Source organism: Indicator indicator, chromosome Z, assembly GCF_027791375.1.
Source record: "Indicator indicator isolate 239-I01 chromosome Z, UM_Iind_1.1, whole genome shotgun sequence".
In the NCBI taxonomy this organism is placed as follows: Eukaryota; Metazoa; Chordata; class Aves; order Piciformes; family Indicatoridae; genus Indicator; species Indicator indicator.
The window spans coordinates 62589011-62615291 of NC_072053.1; the positions used below are offsets into that span (position 1 = coordinate 62589011).

At 35.7% G+C, this 26281-nt stretch overlaps 1 protein-coding gene across 1 annotated transcript in view; it reads left to right on the forward strand.

The window, feature by feature from the left end:
* The window catches only part of CHD1 (chromodomain helicase DNA binding protein 1), a 41951-nt gene that overhangs the window by 10752 nt on the left and 4918 nt on the right, over positions 1–26281 (forward strand). Inside the window, exons 6-32 of the mRNA XM_054397602.1 lie at positions 1918–2067; positions 2362–2636; positions 4192–4417; positions 5221–5321; positions 5562–5740; positions 6696–6823; positions 7410–7626; positions 8229–8318; positions 8980–9170; positions 10220–10408; positions 10731–10893; positions 12042–12194; positions 12671–12742; positions 14530–14679; positions 15258–15406; positions 15694–15790; positions 15884–15979; positions 16881–17057; positions 17246–17406; positions 18696–18737; positions 19439–19569; positions 19974–20112; positions 20756–20906; positions 21910–22032; positions 22372–22509; positions 24708–24971; positions 25412–25552. Of these exons, the coding sequence (XP_054253577.1) occupies positions 1918–2067; positions 2362–2636; positions 4192–4417; positions 5221–5321; positions 5562–5740; positions 6696–6823; positions 7410–7626; positions 8229–8318; positions 8980–9170; positions 10220–10408; positions 10731–10893; positions 12042–12194; positions 12671–12742; positions 14530–14679; positions 15258–15406; positions 15694–15790; positions 15884–15979; positions 16881–17057; positions 17246–17406; positions 18696–18737; positions 19439–19569; positions 19974–20112; positions 20756–20906; positions 21910–22032; positions 22372–22509; positions 24708–24971; positions 25412–25552 (4093 nt within the window). The remainder of the gene's footprint in view (positions 1–1917; positions 2068–2361; positions 2637–4191; positions 4418–5220; positions 5322–5561; positions 5741–6695; positions 6824–7409; positions 7627–8228; positions 8319–8979; positions 9171–10219; positions 10409–10730; positions 10894–12041; positions 12195–12670; positions 12743–14529; positions 14680–15257; positions 15407–15693; positions 15791–15883; positions 15980–16880; positions 17058–17245; positions 17407–18695; positions 18738–19438; positions 19570–19973; positions 20113–20755; positions 20907–21909; positions 22033–22371; positions 22510–24707; positions 24972–25411; positions 25553–26281) is intronic.

The window sequence follows — 26281 nt, forward strand, 5'->3', positions numbered from 1 at the left end:
TCCCACCTCACTACAAACTCCTTTCAGAGAGTTATAGAGAGCAATAAAGGCCCCTTTCAGCCTCCTCTTTTCCAAACTAAACAATCCAAGTTCCTTCAGCCACACCTCTTAAGACTTGTCTTCCAGAACCTTTGCTGCCCTTCTGGGCACACTCCAGCAACAAGGTGCAGCTTCACTGTTCCTGATGCAGGCCAAGATGCTGTTTGCTTTCTTGGCCACCTGATCACATTGATGACTTATGTTCAGAGAGCTGTCAGCCAGCAGCCCCAGGTGCTTTTGTGCTGGACAACTTTCCAGTCACTCTGCACCTAGCCTGTAGCATTGCATAGAATTGTTGTGACCAAAGTGCAGGTCCCAGCACTTAGCTTTGTTAAATGTCAGACAACTGACCTTGGCCCATCAAGCCAGCCTATCCAGATCTCTTTGCAGAGCCTTTCTACCCTCAAACAGATCAGCACTCCCACATCGAATTTAGTATCATCTGCAAACTCAATCCCCTTGATAAAGATGTTACAGAGAACTGGCCCCTATACTGAATCTTAGGGAACACCACTTGTGACTGGCTGCTGACTGGATTTAACTTCATTCACCACCAGTCTTTGAGCCCAGCCATCCAGCCAATTCTTAATCTAGCAAATTGTCCCCTCATCCAAGCCATGAGCAGCCAGTTTCTCCAAGAGGATGCTGTGGGAGGTGGTGTCAAAGGCTTTACTAAAGTCCAGGCAGACAGCATCCACAGCCTTTTCTTCATACATTAAGCTGGTCACCTTGTTGTAGAAGAACATCAAGTTCATTAAGCAAGATTTACCCTTTATGAATCCATGCTAACTTGGGCCTGATCATCTGCTTGCCCTGCATGTGCTGCATAGTGGGCACTCAAGATAACCTGGCACTGAGGTCAGACTACAGGTCTGTAGTTCCTTTGGTCCTCCTTCTGACTCTTCTTGTAGATAAGTGTCACATTTGCTAATCTCCAGTCAGTTGGGACTTCTGCACTTAGCTAGGCCTATTGGTAAATGATGGAAAGTGGCTTGATGAGTACTTGGGCCAGCTTCCTCAGTACCCTTGGGTGTATGTCATCCAGCCCTGTAGATTTATGTATGTGTAAGTGGTGCAGCAGGTCGCTAACCATCTCCTCTTGGACTGTGGGTGCTTCATTGTGCTCCGCATTCCTATCTTCCAGCTCGGGGCTTGGTATCTAGCAAACAACTGCTCTTGCTACTGAAGACTGAGGCAAGAAGGTCTTGGGTCCCTCAGCCTTTTCCTCCTTGACCACTATCACATCCTTCAACTTGATGCTGCTTTTGATGAAGCCTGCAGTATGGTTGGTCTTCTGGGCTGCAAGATCACATTGCTGTCTCATTGAGCTTTGCATCAGCTGACACTGCCAAGTTGTCCTTAAGACTGCTGTCAAGCCATTCTCAGCCCAGCCTGTATTTCTGTGTTTGGGATTGCCACTCAGATGCAGACTGGAACACTGCAGAATACAACATGATAGGATTTACATGATTTGAGCATCTTTAAATTCTGATAAAAATGTGTCTTTTCAGTTATACTTGTTAAGTGCTTTGGTTTCTTAACACTTCATGGTTAACTCTTTGTGGGGAAATCTATACAGAAATTCAGGGGTTTTGTTCTGCTTTTAGTTTTAAGTCTACTTGTTGATAATACAAAACTTAGTTCAACTCCCTTCAAAGCCACCAGGCATTTTTAATTATCATTGATGGGCGTTTAATTATTCGTTGACAACAATTTTCTGTCTCATCAGCTGAAATAACTGTTACCAGAATGTTGTTCTTGTAAAATGTTGAAATTGCAGCAGGTACACTGTGAATGAATATTTGATTTAAAAAAAAAAAAAAGGAAAGAAAAACAACCCACGACCTAAGTTACTCCTTTGTCTTTCAATACGTACAGTGAAGACTGGCAAATGTCAGGATCAGGATCAGTATCAGGAACTGGTTCTGATTCTGAATCAGAGGAAGACAGGGAGAAAAGCAGTTGTGAAGAGAGTGAATCTGACTATGAACCAAAAAACAAGGTCAGAAGCCGGAAACCTCCAAGCCGGTAAGTCATTCGTTTGGATACTCTGGTACTATTTCTAATAAGCAATTGAGAATTTACTACTACTACTGTACATATGAATGAAAGTATCAATACTTACTAAAAAATATGTATTTTAAGTGAAGGTGTTAATATTTTAATGGGGCTTAGCGAATGCTTTTACTTGCCTGTTGCAATGGAAAGTGGAGTAACTGAGCATTTACTAGATGCATGTATTCAGAAAGCAATACAGAATATTTAAAAAATAGTCTTTTTTGAAACATCATTGTTGTGTCTCATACCTTTACTGTCTTAAAGAATTAAGCCAAAAAGTGGGAAGAAAAGTGCAGGACTGAAAAAGAGGCACCTTGATTCATCGGAGGATGAGGAAGAAGATGATGATGATGATGATTATGATAAGAGAGGATCTCGTCGCCAGGCAACAGTCAACATTAGTTACAAAGAAGCTGAAGAAACCAAGACAGATTCTGACGATTTGCTGGAAGTTTGTGGAGAAGATGTCCCTCAAACTGAAGAAGATGAATTTGAAACTATAGAGAAGTTCATGGATAGCCGAGTTGGCAGAAAAGGAGGTATTTATTAATTATATTCTTTTTCAGCCATGTTCTTAAGATCCTGGAGTTCATTGTTGTGCAATCTCAGCAAATGTTCTCAGCTGTAGATTTCCTGTGGGATTTGTAAACAGCAGTAATTTAAAGTTACCAAAAAGTCACCTTGTTTTGTCTTTCATGTTCATACGGATGTTTCTTTAAGTCACTAGTAAGTGTTGCAAAGTAAAATGTAGAAGAATTACATACCTAAGTAGAAAATAAAAATTAAGTGGAAGGTGTCTCTGTATTGCATAAATACATACCATATTGTTAACACCACTGTTTGTACAGTTTAGTGATACTTGATCAGTATATACAGTGGAGTGGAGAAAGTGGCTTGGAGAGGAGAGCTGACTAGTGACCTGAACCCAGCTTGCTGCAGACAGTGTTAGCAATGTTTTACAAATTGTCTCAATATACTCAGTGTGTGGAACGACTACAAAATACATCAAAAGTTTCAGTGGAGCACTTTGCCTGTGAACTTCCTGAAGTGTTTTGTGAATAGTGGTATGTGTGTCTTATTTCACAATAATGGGATGCAACATCTAGCAGTTCAGCTTATATGTTTGAGTCTGCAAGCTAGGATTCTAATTATAAAAACAAACACAGACAAAAAAGCCCCAAATCTTGAGCTTCTTGCACTTCAGAGCTCCCTTTTCCAGTGCTTATACCCAGACTCTAAAATTTCTACCTTCTTCTCCCCTGCTGTTCCAAATTTAGCATATCCTGCTCCAGTGCATAGTGTTACTGCTGTGGTCAAAGCCTTTGGAACTAAGCTTCTTATATTCTTCCTGACCAGATGATCATAGAATCATAGAATCAACCAGGTTGGAAGAGACCTCCCAAGATCATCCAGTCCATCTGATCACCCAGCCCTAAGCAGTCAACTAGACCATGGCACTAAGTGCCTCATCTAGTCTCCTCTTGAACGTAGAATCATGATGTTGCTGCTTATGCTGTCTTTTGCTGTTGCCATTCTCTGTGGCTTTTTCTGGCCCCTGCAGCTTGTTGGGTTCATTTCCTTACCTGGCTGTCCTCAGAAATGAGCCTCTTTCTTGCTGTTAGTATGCTTCATCTGTGATACAGACTGTACTTAATTAAAAAAATTCCCAGGTAAGATAATAAAGCCAGAAAAAATAGTGAAATATTCTTAGGAAGAAATAGATTTATGCCATTCCTGGTAGCGGGACATTTGTACCTAAAGGCTGACCAAGTGTAGTGCCAGACATCCTTTGTGTGCTCAGACATGAGACTAATATAACACAAGACATCACAACAGTGTTAGTGGAGTGTTCCCTGGTGATGACTTTAAAAACAAGGAATGCAAAGACAATTCTCATGAGAAAAGATAGGATACAGTAGGTTAGAAGTGGTTTTGGTTTCGGTTTTGAATTTCTTTTAACATATCTGTTGTGCTTGTTTCAATAAGAATAGTGATACAAGAGCTGTAAATATTAAGTATTTGCTTACTAAAAGTATCATTGATTGCTTTCTACACTACACTTACTTAAGGCTTATGATGTGGTTTCTTTCTCAGCCACAGGTGCTGCAACCACCATCTATGCAGTTGAGGCAGATGGTGACCCCAATGCTGGGTTTGAAAAGTTAAAGGAGACAGGGGAAATACAGTATCTGATCAAATGGAAAGGCTGGTCACACATTCATAATACTTGGGAAACTGAGGAAACACTCAAGTTACAAAATGTTAAAGGAATGAAGAAACTGGACAATTATAAGAAAAAGGATCAAGAAACAAAACGATGGTGAGTATTTTTATGTAGACTTTGATGATATTTATTTTGTAACAATGTAGATGTTCTGTTGTGTTTCTGAGACCTGCAGCTTCTTTTTGAGGGCATAATTAAAAGTTATCTATGCAACAGCAAGAAAAAACTTGAAAAATTGAGGTCTCCTTAACACATTACTGAAGGACAGTTTTCTGAGCCTGATTTGTGTGTGTGTGTTGTAATTGAAGTTTTTAACAAGATCAGTAATTTAAAAAAAAAGTTATAAATACTACCTTTTACTAACTTTGTCATTATACTTTGATCAGAGTTCCACAGCAGTCATTGCAGAGATTAGTTTTCTTGATTCATTAACCATTTCAGCTTAATTCAGTTTTTCTGGTGAAAACCCAAAGTTCATCCTGAGAATAAAACATACGGACTTCTTCAGATTTTTGACGTCACCCTTTGGTGTTTGGTTTTACTAGTATGTTTAATATAATCAATTAATAATGGTGGGATTTTTGGCAACTTGATGGATTCTCATAGAGTAAGAATAACCCTGAATACAGCGATGTGAAAATAACCTGTGAAGTATGTTACTTAAATTTGAGAACTGGCATTCTGAATTAGCTGCATGACTAGTACAACCTGTAGCTGTAGTTCATAAGCATTCTCAGTCATTAACATGTAGGCCAGAAGCAAGAATTTCTAAGTTTGCTTTTTGAAGAAGCACTCTTTGCAACATTGCTGTGAAGCTTACTTTCAGAGTAATGTAAGAGTTGCCAAATTTTCTTAGTTTTAGAACTATACAATGTAGTAAGTGTTAATTCTCGTTACAGGCTGAAAAATGCTTCTCCAGAGGATGTGGAATATTACAACTGCCAGCAGGAACTTACAGATGATCTACATAAACAGTATCAGATAGTGGAAAGAATAATCGGTAAGTTACAAACTTGCAGGCAGAAAACAGTGTTGAGAACTGTGTTCACTGCTTCTATGTTGCATTTAGAAATAGAAATCTAAAATAGGAATAGCCAAAACAAAACTCCAGATAAAGAGCAATGTTGTCATACTGTCTATGCTATGAAGCTAGCCTATGTTGTCTTATTACTGAAAACAAGTGTTTTCATACGATACAAATGTAAAATGCTGATCAGATATCTGTGGTGCATTTCTGCAGCTCACTCAAATCAGAAATCAGCGGCTGGTTATCCAGACTACTATTGTAAGTGGCAGGGTCTGCCTTATTCAGAATGTAGCTGGGAAGATGGTGCTCTCATTGCCAAAAAGTTTCAGGCTCGCATTGATGAGTATTTTAGCAGAAATCAGTCCAAGACAACTCCCTTTAAGGACTGCAAGGTGAGTATGTAATTTGCAGTAGATTTATAGTCAGTTTTGTTGGGTGTGACTGGAATTGAGTTAATTTTTTTCATAGCAGCATGTATGACCCGTTTTTTAGATTTGTGACAGTAACACTGATAACCCATTAGTGTTTTGGCTGCTGTTGAACAATACTTGCAAAGTGTCAGGGCTTTTTCGATTCTTGCAGTGCCCTGCTACAGTTAGGGGTGGGCAAAGGGATAGGAGGGAACACAGACAATACAGCTGACTCCAGCTGACCAAAGGGACATTTAATGTTATGCTTGCAATAAGAGCAGGTGGGCTCAGCAGGACATTCAGAGATGGCTGTTGCTTGAAGACTTGCTGGTCATCACCTGCTTCTGAATTAATGTGTGACTTGCTTTCTTCTGTCACTTGAATTTTTTTGTATGTGGGTTTTGTTTTGGTTGGTTGGATTTCTTTTCCTTCACCCAGTAAACTTTATTTTGACTCACGAGTGTTTTATGACTTCCACCCTTTCAATTTTCTGCTGTCCTACTGAGGTGGAGAGTAAGGAAGCAACGGGGCTTAGTTGCTGGTGGTGAAAATCAGTTGTGGTGGTGAAAATTGAAATCTGTGAATCCAAAGATACATATTATGAAGTATTTTTTGACAGCTGTATTCTGAATAGTAATAATGATACATCGTAATATATACGGAAAATACCACTAAAAGTAGCTTTTACTGCTGACATGCAAAGATAGTCTTGTTTAGTTAATTTTAAAAGTAAACTTTGAATGAGTTAATGTCACTCCTGTTGTGAAAATTAGCTAAGCAATCAAACTAATTTCAACTTGCAAATTGCTTAGTGTTTCTATATGGCCTGGTTTTCATTGATGAGAAATCCTTTCTATAGGGGATTTTTTTTCTGTAGGAAGACGTTTTTGGTAACTTCAGTCAGTAGTAGAACTGATGGTAAATTTGCTTTTGACAGGTTCTAAAACAGAGACCAAGGTTTGTTGCACTAAAGAAGCAGCCATCTTACATTGGAGGACATGAAAGTTTAGAGTTAAGAGACTATCAATTAAATGGATTGAATTGGCTAGCTCACTCATGGTGCAAGTAAGTATACTTCAAAATTATTTTTTCTGTTTGTAAATTGTGTTTGTAAAGCTTTGATTTTTCTGGGTGTATGTTGTTGTATAGCTTTGTTTGTTTGTTTTTTTTTTTTTTAACAGTGGAGGATTTCATAGAATATACTCATAGTGGGGGTCTTGATCTAAATAGTACCAAAGCTTATAGTTCCATGGTTATTCTCAAAAAAATCCAACCAACCAACCAAATGAAACAGCTAAGCTCTGTTATTGCTGTGCTTTTAATTTCCTATGGAAATAGGTTATATTTTTAAAAAAGAAACAAACCTAAAGCAGTGAAATCAGGAAACTCTTCTGAAATGTCAGCATTAGTGTTATATTTTTTTAAATTAGACTCATAAGTAGTAGTTTCAAGGGTTTTGTAAATTTTGTTAATTTAATTCAAGCATTGAGGAGGGTGTGTGGAAGTTGTTTTTATGGAAAACCAAGATGCATGGTTACAAAATCTTGAAGAATTGTATGAGTGGATTTTACGATCAAAAGATAATTTCTTTTTGTCCAATCCCTCCCCCCCTCTACCTCCACCCTAAATTATTATTTTATTATCTTTTTAGAGGGAATAGCTGTATTCTTGCCGATGAAATGGGTCTTGGTAAGACAATACAAACAATTTCCTTTCTGAACTACCTGTTTCATGAACATCAATTGTATGGTCCTTTCTTGCTTGTCGTGCCACTTTCTACTTTGACATCTTGGCAACGAGAAATTCAAACTTGGGCTCCTCAGATGAATGCTGTAGTTTACTTAGGAGATGTAACTAGCAGAAATATGGTGAGTATTTCTTTGTATCATTGGAAAGGCTGGTAGCTAAACAAAATTGCTTCAGATTCCTGTCCTCTGCTAATCTGCAATATTTTGGTTAAAACTAAGCAAACACAAAAGTGCTGTGTGTTTAAGATGCAAATGGAAAGCTTAGATTTTGATCTGCTTATAAATGTCTGTGAAAGATTTCCTTCCTGCTTAATAGTGAACAAGATTAAAATGTGTTATTGCAGAAGACAATCTGTTTTCAAATGCAGGATTATTACTTAGGTGCATATAGTGAAAATGTAAGCAAGCCAGTCATGGTTTTCTGAAAGGTTGATTTGTTTTCTTAATGTGTTTTCTGAATGTTAATAATTCTACCATTAAAGTAAAAAATAATACTTTTTTTTAAGTAAATTTCGTAATAATTTTTTTGTATTTATTCAGAAGTTCAAATGAAATACTCTTGGAATGCTTAGAGAGGTTAGAATTTATTTTGTATATGTTATTGTGCTTCTGTTTTGTGATCATATTACTGTATGTCATTAAACATTTATATTGCTGCAGTTCAGAAATTAATCACAGTTAACAAGACCTTTTTCCTTTTTTTTTACCGTTTGTTTTTATAGATAAGAACTCATGAGTGGATGCATCCACAGAACAAACGATTAAAATTCAACATACTACTAACAACATATGAAATTTTGTTGAAGGATAAGGTAATCAACAGTTCTTCAGAGAAATAAAATATAATCTCTGCAGTATAGAACTGTCTTTAGACAGCTGAAGGTATTGGGTTTGTGGGACATTAAATTTATGAAGAGCGTAATAGCTTTAGCTTTTGAAATTAGTGACACTCCATCGTTTGGGTTTTTTTGGGGTGGGGTTTAAGCATTCTAAATTTTGTATGTGTGATCTTTTGAGGTGCCTTCCAACCCCTAACATTCTGTGGTGAGGCTTTCAGCCTTTTTCTGTTTTGTTAATATGCCTGAGGATTCTCATTACAGTAATAATCACCTCCCATTTTCAAGAGCAAATTTTTGTAGTTGGTGAAGAAGCAAGTAATTTTTACTTTATTTGTTTGCACGTTACAGGCAGAAGAGGTCAGCAGTGATATTTTTTCTGTCATGTAAAGATTAAAGTGGGTCAGACTTTTGGCCGCCTTTTCCCTTTTGAACATAATTTGTACTTTCTGGAGGCATTTGTGCAGCCTTTCATTGTGAATCTAGCAAATATAAAAGTCATAATTAGTACTAAAAGTGTAGAGCTGTCCATATCACATTAAAGTAAACTAAGAGATGATGATGTTTATAGCTTGATTATAAAATTCTGTAGTGTGTTTGTTTGTATAACATTCCCCTTCTTCCCCATTTCTTCAAGTCGTTTCTTGGTGGTCTGAATTGGGCATTCATAGGAGTTGATGAAGCTCATCGTTTAAAAAATGACGACTCTCTTCTGTACAAGACTTTAATAGACTTCAAGTCTAACCATCGTCTTCTTATTACTGGAACCCCTCTGCAAAACTCCCTCAAAGAGCTTTGGTCTTTGTTGCACTTCATCATGCCAGAAAAGTAAGGAAAAGTTCTACATAATTCTTTTTGACAAACTTGACCAAAGCAAACGTTAAGTGTAGTTATTTGAGACTTAATAGAGGTAGAGAATTATGCTGAAGGGCAATTTAAATAGTCTGTGTAAAATAGATGCATTTATTTTTCTCGTGCTGCTCCTGATAAGTAATGCCTGGCAGAGGTTATCAGCTTTTTCCGTTTTAGCAGTCCACAAAAATGATCGATCAGAACCTGGAAAAAGGACATCCTCTTGAATTAAGAGGAAAGAATTAAGATTTACTCTGGGGCAACAGAATGGAAGCTTTCCTGTGTTAGTACTATTGATGAAAATAAATTTACACCAAGATGCCAAATACCCTGTAGTTCAGCCACTTGCTGTTTTTCCCATGCAGTTTACGTACAGTAAGTTTACTGTACTGACATTTTTTTTTTTTTATGCACAAGATGAAATAAGAGTTCATGTGTGAGAGCACATTCCTGTCAGACATGTCATAGATACCAAGGTCCATAGCTGTATTTAGTTTGAGCTATGGATTATGCTCATTTCTTCAGAAGCTTAGGTGATGGCTTAGTACCCATTTTTCATTTGATCACAGTCTGTTAGCTTAGTCTTTTAGTACAGATGCTAGTTACACTTCAGCAAGTTGCAAAATACACATTATGTATGTATAGTTCTCTTGCAGACCCTCCAGCTGTGCAGCTGCTTTTTCAGTGTGCTCTTGGTAAATGTAATTAGGGAATTTCTGCAACCTTTTTTTTCCTTACAGAAAAAGAGTTTTCCACTGGGAAAGATAAAATTCAGTTGATTTAATTCTGTAAATGTTTTTGGGAAAATTCCTTTCTTCTGTATATAGGCAAAGTATTTGGAATGTCTTGAGATGAAAGTTCAGAAATTAGGTAAATTAAACAACAGGTATTGGGAAGAAATCCAGATGTGTGTATACTCATATATGTATATATGTTCTATGTTTGTGTTACCCTTCTTGAATTTTGCTTTTTCATGCCATTCTTAGTCCACTACTATGTTGTACTCTTTCTCTCTTATGTTGAAGGTTTTCTTCCTGGGAAGATTTTGAGGAAGAGCATGGCAAAGGAAGAGAGTATGGTTATGCTAGTCTTCACAAAGAACTTGAACCATTTCTCCTGAGAAGAGTAAAAAAGGACGTAGAAAAATCTTTACCTGCTAAAGTTGAGCAAATTTTGAGGATGGAAATGAGTGCATTGCAGAAGCAATATTACAAGTAACAGCACCTTTTTTTTTTTTTTAAATTGTGCTGATTTAATGCTGTGTCTACGTGTATGCTGAAGTATAATAGCTTTTCTCATGCAATTTGAGCTTAGGGCTTCTAGTGTTTCCCACAGAATTCTATGAAGCAAGAGCTCAAGAATGCCACTAGCCTAACATCTATCCATGTAGCTTCTTTTCTTTGGTGTGTTTGTACATTTATTTGGGATCTGCCTTTTTTTTTTTTTTTTTAAACTAGCTTATATTTTGAGAGCTTGTATCTGTCTTGCACCCACATATGGTTAGAAATTACTTACATTACACAACTTGTGTCATAGGTGGATTTTAACCAGGAATTATAAAGCCCTCAGTAAGGGTTCAAAAGGCAGTACCTCAGGCTTTTTGAACATCATGATGGAACTCAAGAAGTGTTGTAACCATTGCTACCTCATTAAACCACCAGATGATAATGAATTCTATAATAAACAGGAGGCCTTACAGGTAATGTCACTGTTTAATTAATAAAAAAACTTAATATATTTTACATCTATAATATTCCCACAATTTTGTAATGCTCTGGTAGTTTGTTAATGCTTACTGAAGTTTATTAAGAAAAAGCAGGTTCTTGGGAAAATGAACATCCTGGGTTTTAGAGGTAAGTGAATGGGGTTTTTTGTTTCTTAGTTGGAACTGATTAACTGACAGATAATTCACTAAATAAAATATTCCTGGTTTTAATTACAGTCAAAATGAAAAGGAAATAGTTTAAAACAGTGTATTTTCCTGCAAAATAAAGTTGAGACACAAGTAAAATGAAGAAGGTAAATGTAATGTGAGTGGAAATGTATGGGACTGGCAAGGATACACCAGCACTCTGTGATTGCACAGAAGTGATCTATAGGATGCTTTTAACCCTTTTTTTTTTGTAATCACATAACTGTTCTCCGTATGTCTACCAAAGGGAAAGTGAAAGGAAATGAAAGTAACAAGTATCCAAAGCTCAGTCTGATCTTGGTATTGTAACAAGTGAAAACAATTACCACCACTGAGAAAGGTGGTTTGTTGTTTCGGGTTTTTAAACTAAGATTTATACCAAAAAAGTTGAGAATCACAACAACAGATAAGAAAACTGTTGTTGCTGTACTTTATACCAATGTAAAAGATTTCTATTTTTTCTTGTGTTTTATTGGTTACCAAATTTTACTTAACTTGGCAGAAAAGAACTTGTGTCTACATTGTAGCTGAATAAATGTTTAAGCCCTTTTACTTCATGTTTTGTTGAGATGTTCAGATGTGACTTTGAGAGGGACTTGAATGCATCTCCTTTAAAAACGTCATTTAGTAAAACTACTAATCCGTTTGATTTCAGGTAGAATCAACTAAACTAAAATTGGAGTGAACTTTCATACTCAGTTAATGCATACTGGTATATTTATACAGCAGTGTTGTGTTATGGCTACCTGGATTTAATGGGTTGGAATTTGTTCTTAGTTCAAAGAGACTATATATTGTATGCACTTTTGAAACTTTAGAGTTGTCTTTTTTTTTTTTTCCTTTTTTACAGCAATAGAAGGAAAAGCAAACCTCAAATATCTAGCCACTGCAGTGTCTAAACTTACTTTGTAATGTATACTTCTTGGGTTTTGTAGCATTTAATACGTAGCAGCGGGAAACTAATTCTTCTTGACAAGCTACTGATTCGTCTGCGAGAGCGTGGCAACAGAGTTCTGATTTTCTCACAGATGGTGAGGATGCTCGACATCCTAGCAGAGTATCTGAAGTATCGTCAGTTTCCTTTTCAGGTAAGAATCTTGATAGTAGTAGACAAGAAGCTTTGATCTTGAATATAAGAATAACCTTTTCTTTACTCTGAAAAGAGTATGGGAACAAATATTCCAGGGGTTAATGAACTTCCGTCCTCTGTAACATTCAAAAGGCACCTGGACATGACCTTAGGGCAACCTGCTTTTGCTATCCTCACCTGAGTAGGGGAGTTAGACTGGATGATCTCCAGAAGTTCCTTCCAAGCTCAAATATTTTGTGATTATGTAATCTTTATGTAAACACTTGCTTAAGAAAAGCTATAAGAAAAGCTATAAGAAAATGTGTTATTTTTCAAGAAACGCTGGCAGTTTCTGTATGTTGAATAGTATTGTGAAAGAAAACAGGCCAATTAAAAGATTATGTACATTAGTCCCTTTTTTTCCTTCATACAACAGTTTTGGCAGTTGAGAATTTAAGTTGCTCTGATTTTAAATACAGTATTCAATCTCTTTAGAGACTTGATGGATCAATAAAAGGGGAATTGAGGAAACAAGCACTGGATCATTTCAATGCAGAAGGATCAGAGGTATGGTATTTTTTTCTCCAAGGAGGTTTTCCCCCCTCAACCCTGAAATATAAAAAAACATTGCACAGAAAATTAAGGCTGAGAAAAGTAAGGCAGTAGATAATTTTTTTTTTCTAAAACTCTATCAAACTAATTTTGATTGCTTTGTAAATGCTGCAGAAATTTAACCTAAGATTCCTTGCTTAGTAGAACTTAACTGTTTACAAAAGCATTAAACTGAGACAAGGAGTTAGTATGTAAAACGTCTTTTGGCAGTAGACAGAACTAACTTCTGTATGGCCTTGTGTTAACAACAATCTGTAATCAATATCTTCATTTGTTGCCACACTTACTTGTGCTGGAAAAAACAGTGAAGAATTGATTTCTGTCCGTTCTTTGTGAGCAACTTGTGACTATTTAGGTGTCTGTTATAGATTCTTTCTTTTCTGAGTTGGAAAATTGATAGTTACGTAGTTGAGAAGTTGATGAAAGAGTTAAAATTTCCTTCTCAAGTTCAGTACAAACACTCAAAATGCTTAAGCATTCTCAACAGATGATAACTGAGTCTTGAGGAGTCTGAGTTTTTCCTGGCCTCTTCATGCACTTTGTACTAGAGAGAGGTCCCAGCTAAGGGAAGATACTGGACACAGTGATCAAGTGCTTTCACTTTGGGATCACTATAGGGTCCAAAATAATTGACGTTCTTCAACTATTTCTCTGCTCTAGTCCACCTTTGTGATGGTTTGAAACTGTCTTTTTAATTTTTCCTTGCAAAGTTCAGAACAGAGAAAGTGAAAGAATGTAAATAAGTCACTATTGGGTGTAAGAAAGCAAAATACTGATTGTTCTAAACACTTCCATTGGATAGATAGAAATGTTTAAGAACTATTACTCAAAACAAAGTGGGCACTCTGCACATTCTGCGTTCGGCAGTGGGGGCAGTTGCTGGGCTGTCTGGCTGCTGTTTCTTCTTCTCTTCTGGCTGAAGATAACACGTACTGATCTTGGCAGCTAAGTTAACAACTTTCTGCTTAACTAACTCTGCTTCTCTGTCCAGGGAGGTCGGGGGGGAAGCTCCTGGGAGAGAGAGAGGCCCCTTTGGGAGGGTCCCCTTGGGGGGAAGCAAGGGGAGATCGGTTGTGCTTTTCTGTTGATTGTATATATTTGTAAATGTTGTGAATTTTGTATATTTGTACATATTCATTGCATTTCATCATAGATTTTAGACTCTGCTTGTAAATACAGCCTTCATTTGCTTCCAGACTGGGCTAGCCTGGTTATTGTCGGTGGGGGGGGGAATTTCAGCTATTTTTTGACAGTTATGCAGACCCAGAACTTGCTGACCTTCAAAGTTTAATATTGCCCTCCTATTGCCTGCAGCCCAAGTACAGATGTACTAGACTATCAAGAGCCAGATACTGATGTACTGAGCTATCAGGAGGGTATTAATTCCCAAGTGATAGGGAGAGCAGCACAAGTCTAGGAAGTGAGCGGCGCTACATATCACCAAGGAGACTTAACTGTTCTGGTCTGCTGCCTTTTGCAATGTGTATCTGACTTTCCCTAGGTTGGCTCATGATCTAGGAAAGGATGTGTGGGCAGGGGAGGATTGCATCAGTTTTCAAGCAGTCTTCAAGTGTCAGAACTGTACCACTACAACTTTATATAATGAAGCTTTAAAAATAGAACAGTTAAAGAATTGGTAGTGTATGATTCTGTAATCTGATCCACAGACAATGTAAATAAGTGTCATAGTGGTTCTTCTAAGACTATTGTATATAAAACTATTTCTTATTTAATTATTTCAGGACTTCTGCTTCTTACTGTCTACCAGAGCTGGAGGATTAGGTATCAACTTGGCATCTGCTGACACTGTAGTTATATTTGATTCTGATTGGAATCCACAGAATGATTTGCAAGCACAGGCCAGAGCACATAGGATTGGACAGAAGAAGCAGGTATGCGTGTTTAAGCTTCCGCCTTGAGGATGGGTTCCCTATGGTAGCTACCCACTCTTTGTCTACATTGTTCAATCTTCATGTGTTTTTAAGAGGAACTGCTGTATATGTCCAAAAGCATTTGTAATATTCATTTAACCTTCAGGATTTTTTAAATCTCCAAATATGGGGAGAGAATATTGGCAGCTGTAGTATATGGATGGCAGAGGGGAGAAGAGTTGTGAGCTTGTCTGTCAGATGTTCGTTGGCATCGTGTCATTTTAGAAAACAACTGATTCAGGCACATCCCCCTTCCTTAAGTTTCTTTGTCGGAGAATACGTACAGTAATCATTTGAATTATCAGCAGTTTCACCTGTGACAATACTTGTGCCAAGTCACTGAAGTTTAAAAAAAGAGATAGATCTAAAAGTTTCTCTCTGGGTTTTGTTTTTTTTTTAATTGGTTTCTTTAATGCTTATGTGAAGTCTATGGCAACGGAATTAAGCTAGTATTTCATATCTCAAATCAGTCATTAAATTCAGAAGATACATAGTGAAAACTGAGATTTCTCTTCTTTTTTTTTTTTTTAATTGTATAGGTTAATATTTATCGGCTTGTCACAAAAGGATCAGTAGAAGAAGATATTCTTGAAAGAGCCAAGAAAAAGATGGTGTTAGATCATTTAGTAATTCAGAGAATGGACACTACAGGGAAAACTGTACTACATACAGGCTCTACTCCTTCAAGGTATATCTGTGTTCATTTCCATACCATTTTAGCCTAAGGTATATCTGACAATTAAGTAAAAATGTGAGTTATTTCACTTGATTAATGAAAAGAAAAATAAGGTTGAATAAGTAAAGATGTAAAGAATATTGTCTTTTTACATTGTTATGTGTGTATTAAATATATATTTAAAATATATAGTTTAACAGTAAAAATAAAGTTTAAATGACTCATGACCACTGAGAACTTTTTCAGGTTATTAAGATTACAGTTATGAAGATATCTTCTTGAAAAATCCTTTATTTCAGCTCCACACCTTTTAATAAGGAGGAATTATCAGCAATTTTGAAGTTTGGTGCAGAGGAACTTTTTAAAGAACCTGAAGGGGAAGAACAGGAGCCCCAGGTAAACAGTATTTGTGGACTGGATAGATAGATACTAACAACTGAAAATATGTATGAATTATCTTACTGTAAAGTGAAACAATTTCTTCTTCAGGAAATGGATATAGATGAAATCTTGAAGAGGGCTGAAACTCGGGAAAATGAGCCAGGTCCGTTAACTGTAGGAGACGAATTGCTTTCACAATTCAAGGTATTGTCCTGTTTCTTCCTTCTTACCATAACTACACTCTCCTTTGTAAACATAGTATTTTTCTTTTGTCACCTATCCATCTCCATTCTTAATAATGGCTTAGTAAGTCAACTCTATGTGCCTTTCTACTAAAATGACTTTTCATCTCTACAGGTTACCTACCATTAGTGTAAGCATTTAAAAATATATTACACATTTTGCTCATCAGCTAGTAATTAGAATTCCAGATAGTTTCATATTTTATTTACTGCCCTTGATAAGCATGTGTGGCATTGCTAAACGCAAAATAAAAAGTTTGCATTTCTTTGATTTTTAGAAATAGCTTTTAGCCCTGAACTAAACTTGGATGCCAGATATTTTAAGTGTTTAAACATATCATCTGAGTGCAAAAAAAATGTAGAGCGTGAGGTATTTGTTTATCTTAGCAGATTACTAAGTAGCTCCCCTTCTGATAATTCATTTGCAACATATTTTGAGTTCCACAATGTATTAATGTTTAGTTTTGTATTATTATAGTCTGCAATTAACTCAGGCATTCAAATTTTGTTAGCCCTATGTTGAGGGAAGTTAAACCAATCATTTAGAAGGGAAGTGTTTCGTTATGCATCTGTTTTAGTCAACTTCTAAATGAAGAAAAAGATTCTCATATTTTCTCATCTTAGCCTGTGTTGCATGGAGTCCATTTCATAAATGAACAAAATACTTGACTTACAAACTGTTTCATGAACCATTTTGTATGTATGAAATTCTTATATATCACATATATTTGTATATGTAAATGCATAAAAAAATACCATAAAATGCATTAAAAATTAGTTTTCTTAGAATTTTAGATGCTCAGTCTTTTTCAAATAAAGTCATTTCTTGATTTGATGAAGATACGTTCATTCTGTTATACAAGGTGGCCAACTTTTCTAATATGGATGAGGATGATATTGAGTTGGAACCAGAAAGAAACTCAAGAAATTGGGAAGAAATAATTCCAGAAGTCCAGCGGCGAAGAATAGAAGAGGAGGAAAGACAAAAAGAACTTGAAGAAATATACATGCTTCCAAGGATGAGAAACTGTGCAAAACAGGTTTCTCTTAGTTCTGACTCACTTATACTTCTATCATGCTCTTGATTTACTTTGTTGGAGGTCGTTGTTGGGTTCTTTAATTTGGTTGTATGTTAGTTTTCTGAATGCATTTTTTAGAAGCTAGGTAAAACTATTTATAAATAGTTTGTTAATCACGTAGCTTTGCGTTACTTACTCTGAAATTCCAGATCAGCTTTAATGGAAGTGAAGGGAGGCGCAGTAGGAGCAGAAGGTACTCTGGATCTGATAGTGATTCCATCTCAGAAAGAAAACGGCCAAAAAAGCGTGGACGACCACGAACTATTCCTCGAGAAAATATTAAAGGATTTAGTGACGCAGAGATCAGGCGGTAAGATGTGGAGTGATCATGCATATTTAAAGGGACAATACAGGTTTTTCAAATTTTAGTAGAGCTTGAAAGCGCATTAAACGCACTTTTTCCTAAATGTAATACTTTTTTTTTTCCTAGGCATTTAATATTTTGCTTTGTGTAGTTTGGGTTACTGACGTAGTGAGCTCTCATAGTGACAATTTGAACCCATTCTAATGAGGGGTAAAATTATAAAATTTTGAAGAAGGTCCTTGATTGTTTTAAATGTGTTAATTCCTGCAACCCATGAGGACACCGATTAACAGTTTTATAACAGAGGAGCATTTATTTTAACAAACAAGCATTTTACCTAAAAACTTCCATGCTGAAAGAGTGTGAAAATTTTTTTTAGTGATAACTAGAAAACTTTGAGTGGATTCTGCTCTCTTTTTAAAGTTCTTGGTGCTGAATTAATGTTACGTATTTGGGGTTCTTTTAAACTAAAAAAAAAAAATGCTGTTTGAATCTTTTACAGCAGGTGCCTTCAATATTTGGTGCTAAAATATTTGTAAAAGGAAGAAGAATTGTTTTGTTACAGCTTTTGGGTTGCTGAAATGCTACCTTGCTTCTGAAATTTAAGTATCCATGCTTCTTAAAAATGCTGTAAAACTTTCAGCATATTTTTGGTTACAGGAATAACTTTAAAGATCCCCTTTGCCTTTCTATTTCATCTAACAACACAGAAATTGTTGCTCTTTTCAAGGCTATTCGTGTGCTTTTGCACTAGCATTTTGATGCCTTGATTAAGGAAATTTTATTTCTTGCTGTTTTAATGGTTTTATGTAGTTACTTTATTTCCTTCCTATCCTACTTAATCTCCATTTTTCCCCATCACTTACATATTCCTACAGAGAGATTTTTTGTGTCTTGTTTTTCAAAATCTTCACCTGCTACAGATTGTTCCTTTTACTATATAAGACATAACATAATTTCTGAAGTCATTATTTACTATAAATCCATATCAAACTTTTATGATAAGGCATGTCCAGCTGCTGAACATTCTGTCTTATCAACTGAATAAAGCATTTTCTAAAATAAATTAACTTTCTGTTGTCTTACTTACATCAGTTTGTAGACCAAGAAAACTCTTGACATTTGGGTATCTGGATATACTAAGCTGCCCTACTCTTTGTTGGGTTTTTTTGTTTGTTTGTTTTGGTTTGGTTTTTTTCTCGTTATCCATATTACATTATAATAAGGGTAATAATTGTAACCAACTTAATTAGTTAAGCATATATTTAAATGGCAAAACTATTTACTGTTCCTAGGTTTATCAAGAGTTACAAGAAATTTGGTGGCCCTCTTGAAAGGTAAAAGTTATTATTATTTGTGTTGCAACTTTGAGCCTTGTTTTCATAAAAATCAGAACAATACACCAAGAAACCTTAAAGAGAAAAATAGTGATTACCTTTAATATAACATGACTTTAGTTTAGTATCTTTCCTTTTTTAATGTGTAGTATGTGTGCAAACACCCACAAAACAAACCTTTCATTTTGCAGGACTACTTACGCTCTGTCTTTATAGTTCAGATGCTGTCTCGTCTAATCTTCATTGGGGAAAACCATTCGGTTACTTTGTTTGATAGCTTGTTGAGATCTTATCAGTTTGTCCACTGACTGCCAAGTTAGTTTCATGTTTTCCTTATTTTTCTTATTTTTAAGCTTTTTTATTTTTTCCCTATTTAAAGAAAGCTTCCCATCCTTATTTACATTTTAAAATATTCATAGTCTATATAAACATGTTATATATAATGATCTTTTTCTCTTTCCAAAGTTACGTATTTTAACTCCCCGTTAGGGTTAGGGTCCTTTGCCATCCTTGTATTGTCCTCTGATACCTGAATCATGGGATTTTTTTTTTTTTTTTTCCCCTTGGATCAAAATTGCATACAGCATAGCAAGTGCAGGTGACTGATAGCTGATCTGGTCATTTCTTTACTTTCAAACTGAAAGATTTTTTCACAGCTACTGAAGTTTCAGAACTATAAAACTGCATCTGTTTTATTGCAGGTTAGATGCTGTAGCTAGAGATGCTGAGCTAGTTGATAAATCGGAGACAGATCTTAGACGTTTGGGAGAGCTTGTACATAATGGATGCATTAAAGCTTTAAAGGACAATTCATCTGGACAAGAAAGAGCAGGTACAGTGGGCTTAAAGCAATCAAAATGTCTAGTACTCTGAATTTTTGTGCAGTAATCATAACAAAATGTACTTCCATTGGGGAAAAGTATGAACAAAAATATTGGTGTGCTGAGTGATTTTTTTAAAAATGGTTATAGTAAGCTGATTCTGGGGGGTCTGTGCTTTCTGTATGTGAATTGTCATTGGGGAATGCAGTATATTGTTGCTTTATGGTGAAATTTAAAAATAATCTGTTATTATCCGGAAGACTTTTTGATTCTGGAGCTTCAGTCAGTTAAAAAAAAAATTAATTTGGTATGTATTTGGTACCTTTGCATCCATCTTACTTTGTTTTCTTTACGTTATTTGGCATAATATTCATAAATGTAAGTATTGTGTAATAGCTTTGTCATTCATTTTAAGGAGGTAGACTTGGGAAAGTTAAAGGCCCAACATTCCGAATCTCAGGAGTGCAAGTGAATGCAAAGCTAGTCATCTCTCATGAAGAAGAGTTGGCACCATTGCACAAATCCATTCCTTCAGATCCAGAAGAAAGAAAACGGTACTGAATTATTTTTTGGTTTTTTTAAGGAATTAGTAATGGATAAAAAAATTTCAAGTTTTATTAGATATTTTCTGGCCACTTTGACTCAAAGCACACTGTGATAGCATTATCCCTTTATTCCCTGTAAGGACTGGCAGCAGTAACTTGCTGCACATCTGTTCTTGGTTCTTTTTTCCCTTGCCTTAAAAGTCAGTACCATCTGTATCTTCTCAGATGTATTCACTGGGGACTGTGTTCTGTTACTAATAATAATCAGGACTAGAGTTCACACTTGCTGAGCAGCTGCTGTATGTGTCATCTCTGCTTGAGAAAAATGCAACTATCAAAAGCTTAGCAGTGATTTTTTTTCTGCTCTGAACTTTTTTGCTTGCCACTTTCTGTATCGTCATCCCTGAATTGTCCACTTGGTTAGCAGCTACACTTGGACAGTGATTGACATTTTTATTCATGGTTAGCCAATTCCGTGGCATAGCTCATCACTACAGGCAGATATCTGTTCATGTTTTAGGCTTGATAAGCTTGATCCTAATAGACCAGCTAATTAGCAGAGAAAATAAATCTAGTTACATCACTTCTAGTATGTTCCCTTTTTCCTCACCAATAAGCTTCAGAAGTAAAATCTCTCTTGTATTTCTGCTAGATACGTCATCCCATGCCATACCAAGGCTGCTCATTTTGATATAGACTGGGGTAAGGAAGATGATTCCAATCTATTAATAGGCATCTATGAATATGGTTATGGCAGCTGGGAAATGATAAAAATGGATCCTGATCTCAGTTTGACACAGAAGGTATGTCCTTTACATTTTTTCAAGGGCTCCTTTTGTTTAGGCAATAATTCTACTTAAAAACAGTTACTGAAAAGAGCTTATTTTGCGATAACTGAAACTTCAGAGATGTGGTATGTCAGTTGTACTTCTTAGTACCTGTCTTGTGATATACACAACACTTAAAACCTAGTAATATGTGAAGTATGCTTTCTTGAAGCTAGTTATGTTGCCAAATTTCTATGTAGGCGGACCTCTGTAATTTGAATTTTTCTTTTCGGTATTTCCCTTTGTTTCAGATACTTGTCCGTTTTGTGTTCTTGAAGTTTTGTGGTCTTGAAGTAAGGGAGGCTTTTCTAGAGATTTTATTTGGTTTCCCCACCCTTGCCTAATCCTCAGGTTTTTCATGTTCTTTTTCTCATGTCTTCTCATGTTGTCTTTAAATCACAACATGAGAATAGATGTACTAGAATCAGTGCAATAGCTCCTTAGCAATAGTGAGCAACAGGTATTAACAAAGACTAGGGTGAGGTACACTTTGTAGCAACAGCCTACAGTTTTGGGATTTTAGGAGTCAGGGTTGTGTTCAAGTATGTTCAGTAATGATTTCTACTCCCGCCTTACCATTACTTCACCTGTGTTTTGAAACCACCCATTCATATTTTGACATCTTCAAGATTGATGAGTCAGAGTCAAGAGTTCTGTGGATGATGGGTACAGGAGCTCAGAATTTCTTGCATAAACTATGAGAGTGGAAACAGAAATCTGAGGCTGGTTTCTTGAGTTTGATTTAAACTGCAAGGCAGTTTCCAAGACTGCATTGGCTACATGATTGGGAAATAAAAACATTGAAGAAATTGTCCATTGCTTCAAGCATGCTGCCATATTTGCTAGGTGTAGTCAAAGTGGATTCTTTTCCACCTTCTTTTATGCAACTTTTCTTGTTCTGTGTGCTCCAGATTAGCATCTTCCAAACTTAGTATTAGGTACTCATAGCTCTCATAAATACTACCATTGTTCTCCTCAGATTTTGCCTGATGATCCAGATAAGAAACCCCAGGCAAAGCAGTTACAGACTCGTGCAGACTACCTCATTAAGTTACTGAATAAAGACCTTGCAAGGAAGGAAGCACAAAGGCTTGCTGGTGCAGTAAGTAAAATCTATCATTAGTCAGATAAAACAATAAGCTTTGGGATATGTCAGCTGATCCATTTCAGTTGTGCTCTTCATCTTTGTGTGGTATTACTCTGTACTGTTAATCATGTCACACGAGCCTAACTCAAGAAACTAATCTGAAGGTTCATATTATATTACTCTTTTGTTATCTGTATGTATTCTTTACTGTTGCACTAGTCTGTTTCCAGTGGTGGCCCTTAGTGACAATAAATAAAATGAGCCCTCCATTTGATATAAAAACAAACCTGGTTTTGCAACTGTGGTGCAAAATGCTTGTCAGTTGACATATTAAAGAGATCGATTTGCATGCAGGGCAATTCAAAGAGGAGGAAAGCAAGGACTAAGAAGAACAAGGTGATAAAGGCTGCAAAAATAAAAGAAGAAATAAAAAGTGATTCTTCAACACAGCCCTCAGAAAAATCTGATGAAGATGATGGTGAGGATAACAAGGTAAATATCTTTCATATGGTAAAGATGACTATCAGTTCTTCCTATTTGTATCAATTTCTGTTTTATCTTCTGCTTGACTTAATAAAATGTCATCCTTGTGGCCCCTGCAGTTAATGTTGCGTAACTAGAAGCACATGGAACACTGTATCTATTTTAGTTTAATGACAAGCCAGTAACTGGGGAATTATGAGTAGATCTCCAAATTATATTATAAAATAACATGGTCTCATTACATATGGCATTGCTCAGTTATGGCATTCTTTAAAGAATTCAGCTTTGTATCTGCTAGAAATACAAACCTAATGTAACACAGTTGTAAAACTTATGTTTCTGGCTAATGCCTTGTAACTACCAATAGTGATTGTTCAGTTACATTTTTTTTTTATTCATTCTCAGAAAAAAAAGCAACCCGCCAAGCTCAGAATGAGCATCCAGAATACATTATATTTCAAGACTTGCATGTGAAAGCTTCTGTATATGTTGTGGTTTTCATTATCCAACAATTATTTTATCAACTATTTAACCTCGTTGTGGTCTGTTAGTTTGAATGTGTTCCTTTAGGCCTCCACTTTTGTGGGGTCTTTTTATTTCTAACATCATGCAGCAGAAACCACTAGAGATAAGAATTTAAGTAAATTTTAGGCTCTTGTAACAGCTATTTAATGAATTTGAAAGTAGTTTAAATAAATCAGTACAACTCTGTATCATTAAAATACTTCCTACCTGGGTTAAAATAAACTAAATTGAAGTGTCTTACATAATCGTTTGAAACTATTACAAACCATTGTAATTACCAACTCATTCTAAAGAAAAAAACTTCAGCAAATACATAATTAAAGGCAAGTCAGTTTTTTAAAAAAACATGATGCATCTGTTAAAAATAGTAATTTTTAACTAAAGCATTTCTGTATGTGTTTAAATTGTTTTATGAATAATAAAATGCAAAGTTGTAGGAAAAAAAAATTAATGCTTGACTGGCTTATGTTTGTGCATACAATAACTCATCAGAAATATAAGGCTAAATAGTGTTGTCACAATTTCCAGTAAATTAGGGCAACCAAATCCTAAAATGAAGCAATTTAACATGTTCAGCTTACTTAAAAAAATGAGTGTCATAGCTCATCTCCAACTGCCAGTCAGCTGACTGACTTGTTGCAGGTTTGGGAAATTGCCTACAAGCTAGTCTACTTTTTGCATATTTAATAAGACACATTCTTTAGTTTAATACTTTGGAATGCAAACTAACAGTTGCTCTTTTGGAAACTAGACTTTAAATGAATGAGCTTCAGTCACCTAAAGAGTTTACTTAGCTGCTACATACTGAGCAATATTTAAAACTTATCTATTCTGCTGCTAGAACATGCAGGAAACTGCTAATGTCATTGGATTTTTCCAGGGAAGTTTCCATAATACCTAAATAGTGAAGTCCTGCTTGGGCTGATTACTTGATACCTCCTGTAAATGTCTTGTTTGGATTTTTGTATTAGGCATTCTTCATCTTTTTTTTCTGCTGTGCATTCTGCTTTTTTAGGGCATACATAGTATTTTTCTGTGTCTGAAAAGATTCAAGTCACCATTTCAAACCTTACATGTGAATGTTACAAAACAATAGTAGTGATATTTTGTCACCTTCAAATAAATTGGAAAACCTGTAACTAAGATTTTTATTATTTTTTTAAAGCCTAGTAAGAAGAAGATCTCTGGAAAACAAAGTTTGGACTTGTTACCTTCTGTGAATGTTTAATGTGGGATTGGTAAAAAGTTACTGGGACAAACCTAACTAGACCAGAGTTCTTGTAACATCCTCAGCACTTGTGTTCTGACCAATCAGCTCAGTTGTGCAAGACTTGGTAGTCTTTAAGCTCTTCAGAACCTAGCTACCTTTTAGAGGGAAAGTATTCAAATTTAATTCTTAGTTTCTCAACCTACTGCCACTGCTAAATAAATACTTTGTCACATCAAGGAAGTGAGTGAGTAGTTCTCATCTTTCTTTCTATTCTGGTTGATAGACATTAGATGTTAGACATTAAATTTATGTCCAAAAAGGAAAAAATATGCACAGCTAAAAAGTGTGGTTTAATCTGATGCCCCAAAAGGAAGAAAAAGCAAAGCTAAAATGTATGTTTGAATCTGATAGTTATGAAATTTGTGTAGATAGCAACTCGGTTTGATGTGACATATATGCTTACATATTGCAGGATGAGATTGTTTCAGTGAAACATCCACATAAAAAAATTAAAGCAGAAAAAGAAAATGAAGAGAAGCCTGAGCCAGATATTGGCATAAAGAAAGAAGCTGAAGAAAAAAGAGAGACAAAAGAAAAGGAAAATAAAAGGGATTTGAAAAGGGAGAAAAAAGAAAAAGAGGATAAGAAAGAATTAAAAGAAAAAGATATTAAAGAAAAGAGAGAAAACAAAGTAAAAGAATCCACACAGAAAGAAAAAGAAGTAAAGGAAGAGAAGGTAATTAGGTTTACTTATCTTACATAGCACTAGAAAAGGCCATTAGGTTTATGTGAGTGATTTTGAGATTAAACGGTATTGTGGATCTAGTTGACATTTCATTGAAGCTTTGTACATAGTTTGATTTTTTTTTTTTTTTTTTTTTTTTTAAATAACTGTGGGAAACCATGAAGGAAGGCTTTTGAAATGGGAAATTACATCTGCAGTGATGCATATCTTGCATTGACTGGGAGTACAAGTGTGGGCAAGAAATATTTTTTTTTTATTCCTTTCCTTCTCCCTTTTCTATGTCACAGAGAAAGGAAAATGTACTGTCCTTGAATCTCAGTGTAGTTTTATTTTTATTATTGAAGAGAATACAGTTGTTATGCAGAGTGTCATATAGGATATTCCAGAACCAAAATAAAGTTTACTTAAATATTTTTATACCTTGTTCTTAGGTAAATGAAATAAAATCTGAAAGTAAAGAAAAAACTAAAAAAATGCCGTTGTTGGATACTCCAGTTCATATTACTGCTACTAGTGAGCCAGTTCCTATATCAGAAGAATCTGAAGAACTGGACCAGAAAACTTTTAGTGTGGTAAGTCCCTTTTTGATCAGTTAGTGGTTATATGTAATTAAATGAGGACAACTTCTGATGTTCCTGATTCTGTTATTTGGTACAGGTGATCTTTGTAGTAAAGTCTCAGATCAATGACTGTTATTGACAATGTACAGAAGTAATTTTGGTCTTCATTCCAGCAATTTTATTTTGTTGTTTACTGTATTTGTGCAGGATAGTAAGAATTTACCCAGTGGTCTGTGTGCTTAATAGATTTAGTATTAATGTAGACTGTAAAGTTATATCCTGGAGAATTATCTTAAGTAACCTGCTTCTTGGAGAGCAGACATGAATGAACTGCAGTGCAATTGCTGGAGTCTCTGGCTTCGCCTCATCACATATGTCTTCTTTGTAAGATAACAAGATACATTAGATTTCATAACTTCCCTCCTGGACTATTGCAGACTTAAATTTATAGTAGGCACAGGAAGGAACAAATACCCATCAAAACACTTGTTAGACTAATGTCTCTGACCCCAAAGGATTTCATTTAAACAGTTCTTTGGACTAAGATTATATTAGAGCAGAAAAGGCACATACACACAGTTTATGTAAAGATTTATAGGTTCGTCTGGGGCCTCTGGAAAACTATCAGTATCACTGAAAGGAGCAGCTCCTATCCAATGGGTATTTTGTCATTCAGATTTGAACAGTTTGTTTCTACCAGGTGGTTTTATTAGGGCTGTTGTGAGTGCTGGCTGTGACAGG